Below are 19,334 nucleotides of genomic sequence, written 5' to 3'. Positions count from 1 at the left end.
TGTAAAGCCCTGCGCATGTTTCATTTAATTCTAGGAGGTAAATGGACTGCTATTTCTGTTTTATAGATGAGGAAATTGAGGCACAGAGAGGTTAACTAACTTACCTATGGTTACTCCCAGGTCATCTGGTTCCATCCATGATCTTCCTCAGAACACTACAGGATAATTCTAGTTTGCAACGCTGTTAGGTTGTTAGAAGCAGTGGGATAGAATAGAAGAAGACCAGGAATTGGACCAAGGTGCTGGAGTACCATTAATGTACTGAGGTCTTGGTGAATGTTCAGATAAAATGGTGAGAGAGAAACATGGGGTCCTGTGGGGAAGGCGACACCACAGGTTAGAATCTGCAGTGTCAGATTATAACAGTGTGAACTCTTAGGTGTTGAATTGAAATAGATGAAGTACTGTCTGTGGGCCTGGATGGTACACACAAAGGCTGAGTGGGAGTCAAGGGGTTACATCAGGAGCAATGCATGCAGTTCATGACAAACTAGGGTGATCAGGATTTGGAATTAGGGCTAAATGTGACCTGAGTTCTGAGTGAATGGAGATACTGGTATATTTTCCTTCAGATTATGGCAAGGTCCTGCAGACACTGACTGGTTCTCAAACCCAGGAGGTGGTTTGCCCTTTAAGGACTCAAAGATCTAGCAATTTACTTGTAGAGTTTCCCACTTAAAATTGCCATTTGTTATACATATATTTGTGGATTATTTATATTTTAAATGCACACATATAATAACTGTTTATTTTTCAAATTCTGTCATAATTTTGTTTAAGAAGTGCTATTAGAGCTCTCTATGGCATATTGTGTGCCATGCCTAAAAAATATGAGATCTTTATTCATTGGTGTATTAGTTATATTTAAGAAGATGAGTAAAATTTATTGGAGATTATCCTAAGTTAACTCTGCACATTTAAAAACAAGATCTGGTGTGTAGTCAAGATTTAGTTTGTTTGGTTTCAAGAAAAGAGTGCATTTAAGAAGTACACTGGTGTTTTTTAATTAATTATATTCACTCTTTGTGATATTTTAATACAGTGAAGTGAAATATTTCAGGAAATGCCATAATTTCATATCTATATATGCTTTATGAACTTTGGCTAATCTAATACTAATGCTTTTGAAAGATGGAACCTTAAAGGAATAGTTTGAAACATTTAAGGAATGATAACTTGTCCTTTAAAGATAATTTGAGGGGCTGTGGCTGTGGCTCAGTGGTAGCGCACTTGCCTGGCATGTGTGAGACCCTGGATTCAATTCTCAGCACCCCATATAAATAAAATAAAGGTCTATCACCAACTAAAAAAAGAAAATAGTTAAAAAAAAAGATAATTTGAGATTGTGACATAGATCCTTGGCTCCGGGTCAGGAAAGATTTTTTTAAAAAATGACTGGTCCAATTCTTTTCCAAAGAGCCCTTGCTCCAAAAGCAGTGCTAGTTCCTTCAGGCCAATCCTGACTAGGCTGGTGCCAAACTGTAAGTTTTTCTAAGCAGCCCTCTGAACATCTCACTGATTACTTGGGAGCTTTCTTCACTTTTGTTGGTTGTTAGAAGGTGCATAGCAGCCAGAGGGCAAAGAAATGTTTGGTCTCTAAGTGCCAAATGGTCCTCCAAATTGTTCAGACTGTCCAGCACTACTGCTGTAAAGAAAGCCTGTCTTCACTTGAGAGAAACTGGAGTCTAGGTGTTATAGCACCGGCTAAGGAGGCAGTCAGAACTGGGCTCTAAATCCTGGCTCCTACCTTGGGATTTTCTAGCCCTCTTGGAGCCTCAGTTTTCCCACCTGATACAGTTGACTTGAGAATGAAATATTTCAGCACTGTATTCAACAGTTAAGTATGTCAGTTATGAGAGTGGTTTCTTCTAACTCTGGAGTTAGGGTTGAAAGTCAGCAAACAAATCCTGACCATTCTACCTCTAGAAACAAATAAGAAATCCTTCCACCTCTCTCCATCTCAGGGCTCACTGTTCCAATTCTAACAGCATAGTTACTCATCTGGACTAATCCGTTGGTTGTCTAATTAGTCTTTCTGCTTCTGTGGTCCCTCCTCTTCAGTATATGATCTCCATATATTATAAAAGGGATCTTTTGAAAATTTCTAGATTATGTAATTTTCTAGCTTAAAGTCCTCCAATGGACTACTGACCTGGCCCCTCCAGGTCCTGAGTGAAGTGGCTTCATCCTCTATTTTTCTCCCCAACTGCCACCCTCTCTGCTTCCTTTTCTGCACTGTCTAGAGCATTCCCAGCTTCTAGCTACTTGCTCTTTCTTCTCCTGGAGTGCTCTTCCCTCAGATCTTTCCCTGACTGTCTTCCTTAGTTAGCTGTGTTTTCCTTAGAATGACCTTCTTTGACCATTTACTGACTCTGATTTACATTACTCCATTTTGTTTTTTTTCACTTAACATTCTTTAAAATTATCTTGTTCGCCATCTGTCTCCTACACTTGGAGAATGAACTCTGTGACAAGGTTTAACTGCATCTTCATTGTATTACTTTAGAAATATCTCAGTAAATAGCCAATGGATGAATGAATTATCCATATTAACTTCTTTCTTTGGGCTTTAGATTCACCATCTTCATGTGGAGATGGGCCTAGAAGATTTTTGAAGCACTTCCACAATGTAGTGATTATCTGTAGACACTCAAGATTCCCCCTGGTCTCAGCGAGAGGTCTTGTCAGCCGGGATATGTGACCGGTAGTTTCAACATGTTCCCCTTTGATATGGTGAAGTGACTGATGAAAGTTAGCAAAACTGAGTTCCCCAAAGACATCATTTCACATGCTAGTCCAAATTACATTTCAAAGTGGTAGACAAAAGTTTCCTGGTATAATACTTTTCATTATGAAATCAGACACTGATTTCATAATGAAATCAGAGACTGTCTTTTCTTTTGCCATCATATTTGCCCAAGTCCTTTAAATATAGTGTAGTTGTTTTTCTTTTTTAAGAAATTGAAGTGGCTTTGGTGTGAGTCATGATTACATTATTTAAATGTCATTTATGGACAGCGCATTGTTTTACTTAAATCATGCTTGGCCCAGGAAACCTGTAACCTAACCCATTGATTTTTTGGGTCAAAACAACAGCTACATCATTGAATGAAGTGTGTGTATTTTGCTGTTTAAAAAAGCAAAAAGCAGAATCATAAAATGAAAACTGTTTCTGATAAGGACTGGAAATCCGGTTAACTGAAGATTTAAACCTTATTTTCCTCAGATATTCAAATCATAGCATTTGTGGCTCAAGTTTTTCAAGTGAGAATCAGACCAAGTCTGGTTGAAAACACTATATTTTTGTCTATTGAAATAAAAACAGGAAAAAATGGGCTTCAGAATTCTGCTGCTGCCTTTGGCCATCACAAGTGTAGCTGGAGGTAATAGTGAAGAACCTAGAGGAGAAAAAAAACATAAACTTCTCTATCTATATCTCATGTCAGAGAAAGTAAGGAAGTGAATAATGATTATTTTTCTTTTTAGTACAGAAAATATCTTTATCAGCTTTTTCTAGAGAAAGTGCTTCAGTAGTCAAAAAAAGCTGATTTTACTTCTTTTATTTACATATAATTTTGATATTTAAGGTAAACTGTATTCAGAATGTTACTTTTTTTTTTTTTGGTGCTGGGGACCAAACCCAGAACCCTCCTGTATATGAGGCAAGTGCTCTACCACTAAACTATATCTGAAGACCTGGAATGTTACTTTTTGATGTGTTTCTGTAAACAGTACTTTTATCTTTACTATGGTAAATTCTGAAGATTTTTTTTATTCATGGTTAGCCTAAAGAAAATTCATGATCCTGAAATGTATGTGTCCTATTTTGTCATTTATAAACAGTGCTTCCTGGGTCATTATCCTAAAAGTCTCTTGACTTCTTCTGTATTTCAATTTTCATAAGTGTCTGACAATTCTGTTTATGTTATTAATTTCAAACTCAAGATCTGGTCATAAAACTATTAATTTAAAAGTAATAGTCTTGTTTTTTCATAAACGTTTGGAGAAAACCATGTTTTTGACATTCTCACTTATTGTGATGAAAAGTCATCAACTCAGGTGACTGCACTGGAATGTTGAATTGTTTTATTAAGAACAAAAGCTGTAGCTCCATCAACAGTGTCCTTTTCTGCTCATGGAGTGGAAATGAGGCCTGATGCACTAGGATGCGCTGGAGGACAAACAGCTGAGGGTTCTCCAACAATGCATGGCTGGTGTAACAGGAGGAGGGAAACCGCTCAGGGGATGCCCACAAAGACAGTCATATAAGTTCTTCTCGCTGGGTTCTGCTTGTTTCCTTTATTTTTTCATGGGAGCAGAGCTGGAGGTTTAGACTCTCAGGTTTATCTAAGTCAGTTTAAGAAATTCACTCCATTACTGGCTCTACATGGGCTCCTCTTTTCCTCTGGGCTGGTTGCCCCTAGTGGAAGAATGGTGCTAGTTGTTGATATTAACAGGAATGTTGGAGGTCAGCCACCTGAGGGTAATTTCCATAAGCACTGATCTCATCTCCATGATCTCAGCTCTCTGACCGGTTTTACAAGATCTCATACTTGGAACTGCAGTTGTTGATGTGTGGGGGCTTGGAAGTACATGGATTTCTCCCCCAGAAGAACCTCCTCTAATGACGGGAGGCCTCCAAAGGTCTCCTCTCCCCTCCACTTCCCTGTTAGATTGAGTTCACAGTTGAACCCTGGCTATCTAGTGGATTTAGTCCTGAGACTGTCTTAGACTCTTTTGCTAATATTGTTTGTGAAGATTAAGAAATTATTCTGCTTCTCTGTGATCTCTGATTGCCTCTGAAAAATTAAGAGCTTATATACTGTTTTTTTTTTTTCAGGGTTGTATAAAAACTAAAACATGATGAAATGAACTAAGTAGTGTTCATAATAAAGCTGATGATTTATTTTTTTTCTATTTTTATTTGTTTTTTGAATATGCAGAACATTAACATGCTTCTAAAAGTGAATTTTATTATTTTTTGGGGGTACCAGGGATTGAACTCAGGGGCACTTAACCACTGAGCCATATCCCCAGCCCTATTTTGTGTTTTATTTAGAGACAGGTCTCACTGAGTAGCTTCCACCTTGCTCTTGCTGTGGCTGTCTTTGAACTTGTAATCCAATAAGATTACAGGCATATGCCACCATGCCCATCCTGTGAATCTCATTTTTAAAAGTATATTTAAAGAGATCTCTTTCCCTCTCCTTTCTCTTCTTCCTACTCCCTGTGAGTAACCGACTTTATTAGTTTCTGGTTTATCTTCTCTTTTTGAAAAAAATAAACATATACCCATACGCTTTATATTTCCTCTTTTTTCTTGTACAAAAAGTAGCATATAAGATATGCTATTTTAGATTTTGGCCTTTTAATTTAAAGGTATGTCCAACAAATGACCCTACATCAGTTTATTGAGATATTCCTCTGTCATTTTTTCACAGTCACATAGTACTTTGTTCTACATATGTGTAATTATTTATTCAAACAATTTCTGACTTGGGTACTATTTAGGTAGTTTTCAATATTTTATAATTACAAATAATGCTAAAATGAATAATCTGCATATATAGTTTTATGTTATTGGGGGTGTGTCTCCGGGGTAGATTCCCAGAAGTGGGGTTACTGGCTCAAAAGGGGAGAGACACTCTCCTAAATAGTTATATCACTTTGAATCTCCTTTAGTGATGGATGAATACTGTCTTCCTTACATAATGAGTGGTCAAGCTTTTGAATCTTTGCTAATCTGATAAATAAGATATGGTAGCTCACTGTAATTTTAATTTATATTTTTCCTATGATGACGTTGAACATTTTTCATATATTTAAGTTCATCTTATATTTTTTTCTATGACTTGTCTATTCTTGTCTTTTTGTTCACTTTTTTCCTATAGGACTTAAAAAAATCTTTCCCCTGAAGTTTAAAATTTTTTTATATATGTATATATAATGTCAACATATAAATATACAAGTACATTTATTGATTAATATTATTTATGTTAGCTATTTATCCATTTTATATGTTGCAATATGTCCTTTTATTTTTTCAACTTATAGTGGTTTTTTTTTCATTGAGAAATTTAAAATCTTTTTTAATAGTCAAACTTTTCAATTTTTATTTTGTCATATTTGGTGCTTAGAAAACCTTTCCCACATCCCAGTCAGAGACCAATGCCTATCGTTTGTTGAGAGCTTAATGTGCTAAGGACTTTTCATGCAGTGTCATGTTTAATCATTGAAAGAATTCTTTGAATTATTTGGAGCTGGTTAGACCCTGGCTAATCCCACGTTCTCTATCTACCAGTTGTGACTATGTAGGTAGTATTTTTATACTCTGAGTTTCAGCCTCATTATCTGTATAAAGAGGATAATAATAGCATCTACACCACAGGGTAGATGTTGTGAGAATTACCTGAGTTAATACTTGCAAAGGACCCTGAGCAGTTCTTGATATCTAGTCAGTGTTGAATGAAGGTGGATTATTTAATTACCATATCATAATATTTCGATTGTATAAAAAGATCATAATCTAATTTCAAACTAAGCAAAATCGTTATCACTTTAAACGTTCATATTCCTTTTTCCGTTAAGTCTTAAAGATTACTATGAAACATAGTACTTTCTTTTCTTCACTATGTTTTTGGCCTATGATTTCTCAGTCATTGGACTTGGTCCTGTATGTATTGCTTTGCAAATATGAAACAACTGCATTTGATTTGAGATAATTTGTTTGCAAATATGAAACATCTGCATTTATGAAGGCAAATATTTGAGTCTTAACAAGCCTCTCCAATTTTTACTTTTAATAGTAATAATACTTCAGTTTTATGACCAAGTACTTTTTTGAGTGGAAATGTGGAATTGCTGTGGTAGGCTGACCATTGATGTTTTGTTTTGCCTCAGTTGGCCATGACCAAAAAATTTGAGATGTTATCTCAGATTATATAGCATTTCCTCTTATCTATTGCTGGTATATGAGTAGAAAGTAGTTTTACTGTTTTAGGTCTTGTAAACTTTAACTATGATACCATAGGTAAATACTATTTTTTTTTTAGGCATCAAATAATTTTAGATGACTAAGCATAAAAACCATCTTGATGAACACTGGAGCGTTAAATAAAACTCTGCCTTTAATTTGCTTGCTTTTGAAGGTCTCCAAGTGTTGTCCACGATTTAAAGTCTTTTGCATTTAATTTGGGGATATTACAGTTCTTATTTTCTGCATTCTGCTTTAAAAGTCCTAGTATTTTAAATTTCCTATAACACTTAACATAGGGAGTACTCATTATTAGGTGTTGGTTTATGTTTTCTTCTTTCCACTTCTCTGCTCTATTTCCTCAACATGGAGTCATTATTAGAAACTTTTATTATGGCAAGTTGATTACATTGAATACTAGTCCATTTCTGTTTCTTCAGGTTACCAGAGGGAACTTCTCTACCAGAGGGATGATGGCTCCTTCAGTGCTTTTGGGAATAATGACCCTTCTGGGAGCACTTGGTAAGTGATTTTTCCAATCCAACACATGTGTCATGGGATGGGCTTTTACTAGGTCACACTGGCCGTGGAATTGATAGACATGTCTCTGTGTATAGACTTGGCAGCTGCTTTTCTTAGAGCCCCATTAAAGGGATTTTCTTTTTAAAGCATGGTTTAAAACATTAATAAATCAAATACTTTTTATTTAGAAAAGATAAATTACAATTTCTCTTTTGTTTGTGGGAAAAACAGCACTAGAAATATCTTGTGATAATGATGCAGCTGACAAGGAAAATTGATTATTGTGACATTGTTCTTTCTATAAGCTGATCTGATTAGTGCAAGTGTTTTGTTAATACAGTCTATGTGGTTTATTTAAGGTTGTTTTATTTAAAAAAAAAAACAATGATTAGATTAAGTAATGAGCATTTGGAGTTTCCTCTTGAATGAATCTCTATGTGGCTGATTTTGGATAATTAATCTCTCTTCAGTTTCATATTTCAGAATAAAATTGACTGACTATGTTAGTCAGTTTTTTGTCACTATAATGAAATACCTGAGATAATCTACTTATAAAGAGAAAAGATTGAACTGGTATATAGCTCAGTAGCAGAGCACTTGCCTAGCATGTGCAAGGCCCTGGTTTGATCCTCATTTCTGTGAAAAAAAAATGTTAAAAGAATGTATCTACAAAACTTTTTTTTTTTGAGGGAGAGAGGGAGAGAGGGAGAAAGAGAGACAGAGAGAAAAGATTTTGGATATTTTTGCATATTGTAGTCCATGGTTGACCCTATTGTTTTGAGTCTGTGATGAGGCAGCACTTCATGGCAGAAGCTGTGGCCGAACAAAGGCTCTGACCTCATGCCTAGGAAGCAAACAAGCAAGCAAACAAACAACAAAACAAAACAAAACAAAACAACAACAACAACAAAAAACAAAGAAGAAAGTGTCAGGTTCCCACAGTTCCATTGATCCATGCTCTAAATGCCCCAAATGATCTAAGGACTTCCCCATAGTCCCTCACCGCTCACTAATGGTTCTACCACTTCTCAATAGTACCCTCATGAGTACTCCCTATATTAAGTGCTATAGGAAATTTAATATACTAGGACTTTTAAAGCAGAAAGCAGAAAATAAGAACTGTAATATCCCCAAATTAAATGCAAAAGAATTTAAATCTTGGACAACACTTGGAGACCTTCAAAAGCAAGCAAATTAAAGGCAGAGTTTACGCTTCAGTGTTCACCAAGATGGTTTTTATGCTTAGTTATGTGACTTTGGGGGAACACATCTTGGAACACAAGATCCAAACTATAGTAGTAAATGCTAAATCTCAACAGCATATTAACAATGGTCTCTTTTGTTTGCTGCATTTCCACTGTGGGTCAGCAGGGGACTCTGCTCTCTGTGCTTTGGCAGCCAGCATCTCACCATCAGAACAGGAGGCTCCAAGCTTGCCACAGCCCTAAAAGAGAAGGCTGCAGTATCTTGCACTGGCAATTGGATGCTTTAGTCTAAGTGTAATATTTCTACTCACTTTATCATTATCGGAGCTGGTGCCAAGGGGGCAGGGAAGTGAATCCCTTTGCATACTCAAAGTAAAGGAAAACTGGATATTATTGAACATTAATACTTAAAGGAGAACTGCATATTATTGAATATTAGTGATATTTATCATGCTAAAACTTTTATAAGATGAAATGGATTCTGCTTCAAATTTTCTCTTATCACGAGTCAGGATATAAATCCATAAATAGACGATTTTGTATATTCTTTTTACTTTAATATAGTGTTCCATATCAAGGTTGGAAAACTTTTTTCTTTTTAATTTTTTAATTAGTTATACATGACAGTAGAATAGAATGCATTAATGTACTTTGATATATCATACGTAGATGGGATATAATTTCTCATTTTTCTGAATGTACATGTTGTAGAATCACATTGCTCATGCAGTCATATATATATACATAAAGTAATAATGTCTGTTTCATTCTACTATCCTTCCTATCCCCATGTCTCCTTCCCTTTCTCTTCCCTCTACCTAATCTAAGGTAACTCTATTCTTCTCTAGTGCCCCCTTCCTTATAAATTAGCATCCACATATTAGAGAAAACATTCAGCTTTTGTTTTTTTTTTTGGGGTTGGCTTATTTTGCTTAGAATAATATTCCCCAATTCCATCCATTTATCGGCAAATGCCATAATTTCATTCTTCTTTAAAGCTGAGTAATATTGGGGGCTGGGGATGTGGCTCAAGCGGTAGCGCACTCACCTGGCATGCGTGCAGCCCGGGTTCGATCCTCAGCACCACATACAAACAAAGATGTTGTGTCTGCCGAAAACTAAAAAATAAATATTAAAATTCTCTCTCTGTCTCTCTCTCTCTTTAAAAAAAAAGCTGAGTAATATTCCATTGAATGAATATATATATATATATATCTCACATTTTCTTTATCCATTCATCTATTGAATTCATCCATTCATCTAGGTTGGTTCCATAGTTTAGCTATTGTGAATTGAGCTGTTATAAACATTGATGTGGCTGCATTACTGTAGTATGCTGATTTTAAGTGCTTTGGGTATAAACCGAGGAGTGGAATAGCTGGGTCAAACTGTGGTTCCATTCCAAGTTTTCTGAGGAATCTCCATACTGCTTTCCATAGTGGTTGCACCAATTTGCAGTCCGACCAGCTAAGTATGAGTGAAGCTTTTTCCCCATGTCCTTGCCGACATTTATTGTTGCCTGTATTCTTTTTTTTTATTGGTTGTTCAAAACATTACAAAGCTCATGACATATCATCTTTCATACAAGTGATTCAAGTGAGTTATGAACTCCCATTTTTACCCCAAATATAAATTGCAGAATCACATCAGTTACACATTCACATTTTTACATAATGCCATATTAGTGACTGCTGTATTCTGCTGCCTTTCCTATCCCCTACTATCCCCCCTCCCCTCCCCTCCCATCTTCCCTCTCTACCTCATCTGCTGTTGTTCAGTTCTCTCCCTTGTTCCCCCCCTTTCCTCTCACAACCTCTTATATGTGATTTTGTATAACATTGAGGGTTTCCTTCCATTTCCATGCAATTTCCCTTCTCTCTCCCTTTCCCTCCCACCACTCATCTCTGTTTAATGTTAATCTTTTCCTCATGCTCTTCCTCCCTGCTCAGTTCTTAGTTGCTCTCCTTAAATCAAAGAGGACATTTGGCATTTGTTTTTTAAGGATTGGCTAGCTTCACTTAGCATAATCTGCTCTAATGCCATCCATTTCCCTGCAAATTCCATGATTTTGTCATTTTTTAGTGCTGCGTAATACTCCATCATGTATAAATGCCACATTTTTTTTTATCCATTCATCTATTGAAGGGCATCTGGGTTGGTTCCACAGTCTAGCTATTGTGAATTGTGCTGCTATGATCATTGATGTGGCAGTATTCCTGTAGTACGCTCTTTTAAGGTCCTCAGGGAATAGTCCAAGAAGGGCGATAGCTGGGTCAAATGGTGGTTCCATTCCCAGCTTTCCCAGGAATCTCCATACTGCTTTCCAAATTGGCCGCACCAATTTGCAGTCCCACCAGCAATGTACAAGTGTACCTTTTTCCCCACATCCTCGCCAGCACTTATTGTTGTTTGACTTCATAATGGCTGCCAATCTTACTGGAGTGAGATGGTATCTTAGGGTGGTTTTGATTTGCATTTCTCTGACTGTTGCCTGTATTCTTGATGAATGCTGTTCTTACTGGAGTGAGATGAAATCTTAGTGTAGTTTGGATTTGCATTTCTCTAATTGCTAGAGATGTTGAACACATCATATATTTGTTGATCAACTGTTTTTCTTCTTCTGTGAAGTATCTGTTCAGTTCCTTTGCCCATTTATTGACTGGTTTATTTGTGTGGGTTTTTTTTTTTTTGGTATTAAGTTTTTTGAGTTCTTTATATATCCTAGAGATTAATGCTTTGTTGGAGGTGCATGTGGTAAAGATTTTCTCCCAATTTGTAGGCTCTCCCCTCACATTATTGATTGTTTCCTCTGCTGAGAAGAAGCTTTTTAATTTGAATCCATCCCATTTATTGATTCTTGATTTTACTTTCTGTGCTTTAGGGATGTGTTAAGGAAGTCAGATCCTAGGTGAAGATCTGGGCCTACTTTTTCTTTTATTAGGTACAGGGTCTCTGTTTTAGTGCTTAAGTTTTTGATCCACTTTGAATTGATTTTTGTGCAGGGTGAGAGATAGAGGTTTAATTTAATTTTGCTACATATGGATTTCCAGTTTTGCCAGCACAATTTGTTGAATAGATTATCTTTTCTCCAGTGAATGTTTTTGACACCTTTGTCTAGTATGAGATAACTGTATTTATGTGGGTTTGTCTCTGTGTCTTCTATTCTGTGCTGTGGTCTACGTTTCTATTTTGGTGCCAATACCATGCTATTTTTGTTACTATTGCTCTGTAGTATAGTTTAAGGTCTGGTATTGTGCTGCTTCCTCCTTCACTTTTCCTGCTAAAGATTGCTCTGGCTATTCTAGGTCTCTTATTTTTCCAAATAAATTTCATTATTGCGTTTTTTATTTCTATGAAGAATGTCATTGGGATTTTTAGAGGGAATTGCATCAAATCTGTATAACACTTTTGGTAGTATGGCCATTTTGACAATATTAATTCTGCCTATCTAGGAGCATGGGATATCTTTTCATCTTCTTAGGGTTTCTTCAATTTCTTTCTTTAGTAGTCTGTGGTTTTCATTGTAGAAGTCTTTCACCTCTTTTGTTAGATTGATTCCCAGGTATTTTTTTTTTTTTTTGAGGCTATTGTGAACGGGGTAATTTTCCTGATTTCTCTTTCAGTGGATTCATTGCTGATGTATAGGAATGTGTTTGATGGAAAACTTTTTCTATACAGAGTCAGACAGTAAACACGTCAGACATTTTGGGACACATAGAGTCTCTGTTGCATAAGCCTTACCTCCTTCCCTCCCTCCCTCCCTCTTTGCATGCCTTTCTCCCTCCCTCTCTTCCTTTCCTCTTTCTCTTCTTCCTTCCCCTCTCTTCTCTTCTGCTTCTCCCTAGGTTTTGACATTGTTGATAGGTGTATGTGTGGGGTGCAGACAGAAACATGCCCTGAGTTGTTTGGCCTGAGGGCCAGATTTGGATCAAACAGATGGGGTATGTGGGCTGCAGTACTTAAGAGAGAAAATGCCCAATCCTCTCACTTGGAGGACTACAGTTAGCTTGTGTACTAACTGTAACTAAAGTGTATACTTCATCCACAGCTTTAGGCTGAGCCACACGTTTAAGTACATGTGTAGAAGAATACAAGGATGAGTAACCTTGGGCAATTTATTTATTGCTTTCGGAGTTCCAAAGTCTCAATCTGTAAAATGAAGAGGCTAGATTAGGTGGTTTCTAAATTCCTTTTCAAATCTGATGTTTTGTGATTCAACCTGGAATTTCTTGGCCATGCTCAAGTAGAAACCAGATCTGTCTGCTAGGCAGTTGTTCATTCATGCTGTCTCTCTTCTTTCTTCCTTGTTTTTCTTTTTCAGAGAAATTCACCTTTGGTGAATATTTTGATGGGGAAAAGAGTTGTTGTTTTGCTTGCTCAGTGTTACTTGGAGGACTTTGTAAAGTGTGTTTTATGTCTTTTTCCCCTTTTCACCAAGGTTGTCAGCTTTTGTTTTAAGATGTTTCCTTGAAGCTGATCCTTACATAGATATTGATCAGAATGTGTTACACAGAACATATACTTGGCTCAAAGGACATCAGAAATCCAGTGGTGAATTTTGGGAGCCAGGAAGAGTGATCCATAGTGAACTTCAAGGTAGCAATAAAAGTCCAGTAACACTTACAGCCTATATTGTGACTTCTCTCCTGGGATACAAGAAGTATCAGGTACTTAATCTATAATAAATGACAAGTGGGAAATCCTAGGAAAGTAGATTTTGGTGGGTCAAATCTATGTCTGGAAGCTTAAAGAATTTTGCAGTTTCATATTGGGTTTAAAACTGAATTTGGGTGACCTTTGCTTTCAATTTGTGGCCACATCCCAAAATCTGAGTATAAAATTAATTCACTTTTCAGAATAAGAGAATTATAAAATATTTTCTAATATAGGTATTGTACTTGCTATTAGTAAGAGAAGTCAATACATATCTTATTATTGTTTCCTGGACACTGTGCTGATTTTCTTTTTTTTTACACAACACCTTTATTTCACTTTTTTTTTTTTTTAATGTGGTGCTGAGGATCGAACCCAGGGTCTCACACATGTGAGGCAAACGCTCTACTGCTGAGCCACAACCCCAGCCCTTATCTCATTATTGTTAGGGAAAAGAATATTCTTAAATATTGGGAATGTGTTCTAGCAAGATGAGATTGTGAAGGATTTTTATTTCTAAAATACCATGGAACAATTGCAGTGTTGGTTAATCTGGTGGAAAGCACACCCACACTCTGAATGGGCATGGGTGCTTGCATGAGAATGAGTGTGCATGGAAAGTTACACTCATGAGCTTAATTTTGCTCCAGATGTTTGACATCTTGGTGTTTGACACCTTACTGCTAACTCTCAATTACATTTTATAAGATCAGCACTATTCTTTTTATTAAGCTCCTACTATTTTCCTAGCCCAGCACTAGTCATAAACTTTCCCTTAAATTTAGAGATTCAGTATCTGAAATTAAATCAGAGAAATATTTTTCTTAAGCTGTATTTTCTTTTTTTATATCTAAGTTTATGATACTCAATCAGTTGCAAAAGCTCTACTTTTTATTTCTCATTCCTTCGAAAATAATGGTGCTTATTTAATTATAACAAATAAAAGCAGTATTATTTTCAAAATACATAGCAAATCTTTAAATGTCAATGAGCATTGTTGATTCCTATTGCCTAGGTCAAGATCAGGTGCTTAAGAAATGTTGAAAATTTTTTTGAATAAATGTTTCAAAGTACTTTTTGTTTTACTGTGTGGTTATGGGTTGAGTAGTAAAATCTAAATATTTTTCTTTCAAGCCTAATATTGATGTTCAAGACTCTGTCACATTTTTGGAGTCTGAATTCAGTAGAGGAATTTCAGACAATTACACTCTAGCTCTTATAACTTACGCGTTGTCATCAGTGAAAAGTCCTAAAGCAAAGGAAGCTTTGAATTTGCTGACTGAGCGTGCAGAACAAGAAGGTAACATGTGAACTGGATTGAATTTTTTTGGACTGTTAAGCATTATGGAAGATGTAAATTAAGTGAGAAGATTTTATAAGCTGGATATGAAGTTGGTTACATTTACAAAAATGAAATACAGAATGAGTTCAGGATGGGCCTGACATGGTGACGATGCCTCTAGCCCCTCTGGGAGTTACCTATAGAATTTTGGGGCTCAGGTATCTCCTTTTAGATATGTTCTGCTGTACATCACTTGCCATTTTTTGATTTGAAATGTTCTTTAAAATCTTGTGTTCTGAAGAGACTTGGATTCAAATTCTAATTCTGTAACTTAACTTTAAGAGTTCCAGTTTCTCCACTTTACAAGTGGAACTAACACCTGTATTAGGATTAAATGGAGAATTAAATGAGATCATGAGTGAGAATTAAATGAGATCATGTGCAGAGCCTGCCTTATAGCAAGTGCTCAAAAATATGATCTAAATGCAAATATCAAAAAAAAAAATGCTGCCAAAGCACAAGTCACAACAGTCAAATTATGGAACCAACCTAGGTATATGTTGACAGATACCTAGGTTGGTTCATACATATATATGTATACACACACACACACACACACACACATATGTGTATGTATATACACAATGGAGTTTTATTCAGCTATAAAGAAGAACAAAATTTTGTCATTTGCAGGAAAATGGGTGGACAGTGCATTGTGACAGAACAATGTGTTAAGTGAAATAAGTTAGAAATTCAAGGGTCATATACTTTTTCTCAAATAGTGGAAATTAGAGAGAATAAAGGAAAAAAAAGGGGAGGATCTAGTGAAAATAGAAGGGAGACCAATAGAGTAGAGGAAAAACACTAGAGGAGGGAGAAGGGAGAGGGAAGGTATTGGGGAATGAAATCGACCAATTCATGTTATGTGCAAGTGTGAATATTGTAATAGTGAATCCCATTGTTATGTAATTATAATGTACAATTATAAAAATGTAGAATAAATATAATAAAGTGATTATAAAAATAGTAAAAGAGGTGCTACTAGTAGTAAGTGGGTTGTATTTAGGACTTTTTTTTTTTTTTTTTGGACTGGGGACTGCTTTTTGGCTACAAAAGGACAAGTGTAGTTACTATCCAAATGGGCTATGAAGTCAGTTGTACATGTATGTGTGTAAGAGGGAAAGAGAGAGGGGTGGGTGGGCAGAAATAACTTTAAATGACGCCCACCGATTCAAATTTCTGTTCATTCAAGAAGTGATAAATGTAGAAATTGTTTAGAGACTTCAGAAACTATAAAAGATCTTATGAAAAAGGGAGAGGTTTCCCAGAATGTGAGATCTGGTTAGTGGCCGATTTCCAGAACAGGATTCTTTCCCATATGTCCTAAACTATTTTGGGGATGTCCTGGTCAGATAAATTATATACATTATTTTCCTGGAATATAATATGTTTTTTCTTTTATTTATAGTCATTTAGTCTTAAGCCAAACATATGGAATTTCTCTTGGGAAAAATAGTTCCTCAAAACATCCTCAAATAGAGGCAATATAAAAAGGATGAAAATTTCTAAGTAATAGTTTAAAAAGTGACATATGTAAGTGTGTGTGTGTGTGTGTGTGTGTGTGTGTATGTTTCTGCATAAACATATACTGGCTTGGTACACACATATACATAGATTAAAATATATATATTTTTTAGATTAAAATATTTTTATGCTAATCAAGCAGAACTTGGATCAGTGTAGGTTTAGTGGAATTAAATGTAATTTTTGATAGTTAATTGAAACATTAGTCCTTTCCTTTTTCAGGAGGCATGCAATTCTGGGTGTCATCAGTATCCACGCTTTCTGAGTCCTGGCAACCACGCTCTCTGGATATTGAAGTTGCAGCTTATGCACTACTTTCACACTTTCTGCAGTTTCAGATTTCCGAGGGAATCCCAATTATGAGGTGGCTAAGCAGGCAGAGAAATAGCTTGGGAGGCTTTGCATCTACCCAGGTGAGAGATGGTAGTTTTCCCCCTTTAAATTAGGAGCATATGATTCCTTTTTTTCACTATGACTTCATAAACTTACTCATTTTAAAAAGCTTAGTAACTTAACTCCAACACTTAAGAGACTCATTTTATTTTTTTAATATAAACTTCATATCTGACATTTATATGGAATAAATTAGTTCCCCATCTGTATTGGCTATTTTGTATCTGTAGTAACTGATAAAAGAGTAGATGCTCAGTTTGAAAATTTCTAAGTTATAATAGTTTAAAAAGTGACATATGTAAGTATGTGTGTGTGTTTTCTGAGCAATGTTCCTGGGCAAATGTTTTCTAAGCCTCTGCTATTCTCTGAGCCAAGAGATTCAAAGATGAGTTAGAAAGGCTTCCATTTTCAAGGAGGGTAGATGAATGTACAGTAGGTTTCCTAAATCTGACTACTCTTTGGGGACCTTGATATATACTTATATGGACAATCATTTTTTTTTTTTCTCTCAACAGGATACCATTGTGGCCTTAAAGGCCCTGTCTGAATTTGCAGCTCTAATGAATACAGAAAGGACAAATGTCCAAGTGACTGTGTTGCAGCCTAGCTCATCGAGTCCTGTAAAGTTTCTGATCGATACACAGAACCGCTTTCTCCTTCAGACAGCAGAGGTGTGAACCAGGGGTAGTTATTTAAAATTCTGTGAAGTTGGTTATTTGTACTGGAATACTGCTTTATTTTTAATCTGCTGACATGAGCAATGACTTCTTTCCAGAGCCCTGCAGAGAGATGGTGGGGGTGTCCTTTCAGTTGGATTTTCTGATCTCAGGAAGGATGGAGGAGATGGGAACTTTGGAAATATTGGTAGAAAAAGAGAAAATACGGGGACTTCCACATTGGAAAGGGAATAACCATGCCTTGCATTCCTGCCTATTTCTCAGGGCATCTTTCTTTTTTTAGTTGTCACACTTGAGAGGAAATGTGTGTTACTTCTGTGTCTTCTTGTAACATGGTATCTTTCAGTTCCATCTATTGTTCCTGCACAAGACAGAATTTTGTTCTTCCCTAAGGCTAAATAACATTCTATTACGTATATTTTATATATTCCTCATCAATTCTAATGTTGACGGGTACTTGGCCTGATTCCCTATCTGGGTTAAATATGAGTATGTAGGTGTCTGTCTCTTTTGCATGCTGACTTCATTTTTCTTTTCTTTTCATTTTTGGCTACATAGCCAGGAGTGGAATAGCTGGATCATAGAGTAGTTCTATTTGGAGTATTTTGAGGAACTTCTATACTGTTTTCCATAGTGACTCTACTAATTTACATTTTTACCAACCATGTATAAGGGTTTCTTTTTCTTCTTCTTCACAGCCTCACTAGAATTTATACACACACACACACACACACACACATATATATACATATATATTTATTTACATATATACATATATAATATTCATATATATAATATACATATTTATTTTATTTATTTTCTTTCTTTCTTTGTTTTTTTGATAACAGCTATAATAAGTGATATGAGATATAATCTCAATGAAGTTTTGATTCACATTTCCCTGATGGCTAGAGATGTGGGGCACTTTTTCATATATTTATTAGCCATTTGTACTTTCTTTTTTTTTGAAGGGTCTATTCAGGTGATTTGCCCACTTATTAATCAGAATATTTTATTTAGGATTTTTGCATTGATGTTTATCAAGGGTGTTGGTCCTTACTGTTCTGTTTTGTTGTGTCCTTATCAGGTTTTGATAGTAGGGAAATACTGACTTTGCAGAAGAGTTTGGAAGTGTTCCCTCTTTTTATTTTATGTAATAGCTTGAGAAGCATTGGTGTTAGTTTGTCTAAAAGTCTGGTAAAATTCAATGATGAGTCCATTTGGTCCTGAAGTTATTTTTTTTTGGAGACTTTTTTAAAATTACAACTTTAATTTCATTTTCATTATTTTTGATTGATCCTTTTAGAATTTTTATCACCTTGATTCAATTTTGGTAGTTCATGTGTATATATTTCTTTCAGATTTTTCTAATTTATTGGTATATAGTTTAAAAAAAAATTCCCTTTGAATTTCAGTGCTTTCTCTTGTATTGTGTCCCTTTTACAAAACTCTATGTAAAAATTTGGATCTTCTGTCTTTTTCTGATGGTTAGTTTAGGTAAGGGTTTGTCAATTTTATTTATCTTTTTAAAGAACCAACTCTTAATTTCATTATCCTTTGTATTGTTATTTTAGACTTTATTTCATTTATTTCTTCTCTGATCTTCATAATTTCTTTTCTTCTACTAATTTTTGGTTTGGTTTGTTCTTATTTTTCAAAGACCTTGAGATGCATCATTAGGTTATTTATTTGAGATCTCATTTTTTGGATGGTCTTATTGTTATACATTTTATTCTTAGTACTGATTTTTCTGTATTCCGCAGATTTTGTATGTTTTGTTTCCTTTTTTGTTTGATTCAAGAATTCTTTAATTTCCCCTGTGACTTATTCCATGATCCACTGTTCAATAGTGTTTTTTTTTCAGTCTCCATGCATTTGTATAATTTCTGTAGCTTCTTTTGTTGTTGATTTCTAGTTTCATTCCATTGTGATCACATAAGATGCAATAAATTATTTCAGTTTTTTGAATTTGCTAAGGCTTGCTTTGTGGCCTAATATATGACCTCTTCTGGAAAAAATTCCATGTGCTAATGAAAAAAATGTGT

At 35.5% G+C, this 19,334-nt stretch overlaps 1 protein-coding gene across 3 annotated transcripts in view; it reads left to right on the top strand.

The window, feature by feature from the left end:
- The window catches only part of Cd109 (CD109 molecule), a 182,314-nt gene that overhangs the window by 144,177 nt on the left and 18,803 nt on the right, over positions 1 to 19,334 (top strand). For all 3 annotated transcript variants that reach the window (XM_027928246.2, XM_071613256.1, XM_071613257.1), the window contains exons 25-29: positions 7,414 to 7,495; positions 13,139 to 13,367; positions 14,488 to 14,653; positions 16,442 to 16,632; positions 17,128 to 17,283. In XM_027928246.2, the coding sequence (XP_027784047.2) occupies positions 7,414 to 7,495; positions 13,139 to 13,367; positions 14,488 to 14,653; positions 16,442 to 16,632; positions 17,128 to 17,283 (824 nt within the window). The remainder of the gene's footprint in view (positions 1 to 7,413; positions 7,496 to 13,138; positions 13,368 to 14,487; positions 14,654 to 16,441; positions 16,633 to 17,127; positions 17,284 to 19,334) is intronic.

The sequence above is a fragment of the Marmota flaviventris genome, chromosome 6, assembly GCF_047511675.1.
Source record: "Marmota flaviventris isolate mMarFla1 chromosome 6, mMarFla1.hap1, whole genome shotgun sequence".
NCBI lineage: Eukaryota > Metazoa > Chordata > Mammalia > Rodentia > Sciuridae > Marmota > Marmota flaviventris.
The sequence above is the reverse complement of the archived record's forward strand: the minus strand, read 5'-3'. Positions and strand labels throughout refer to the sequence as shown.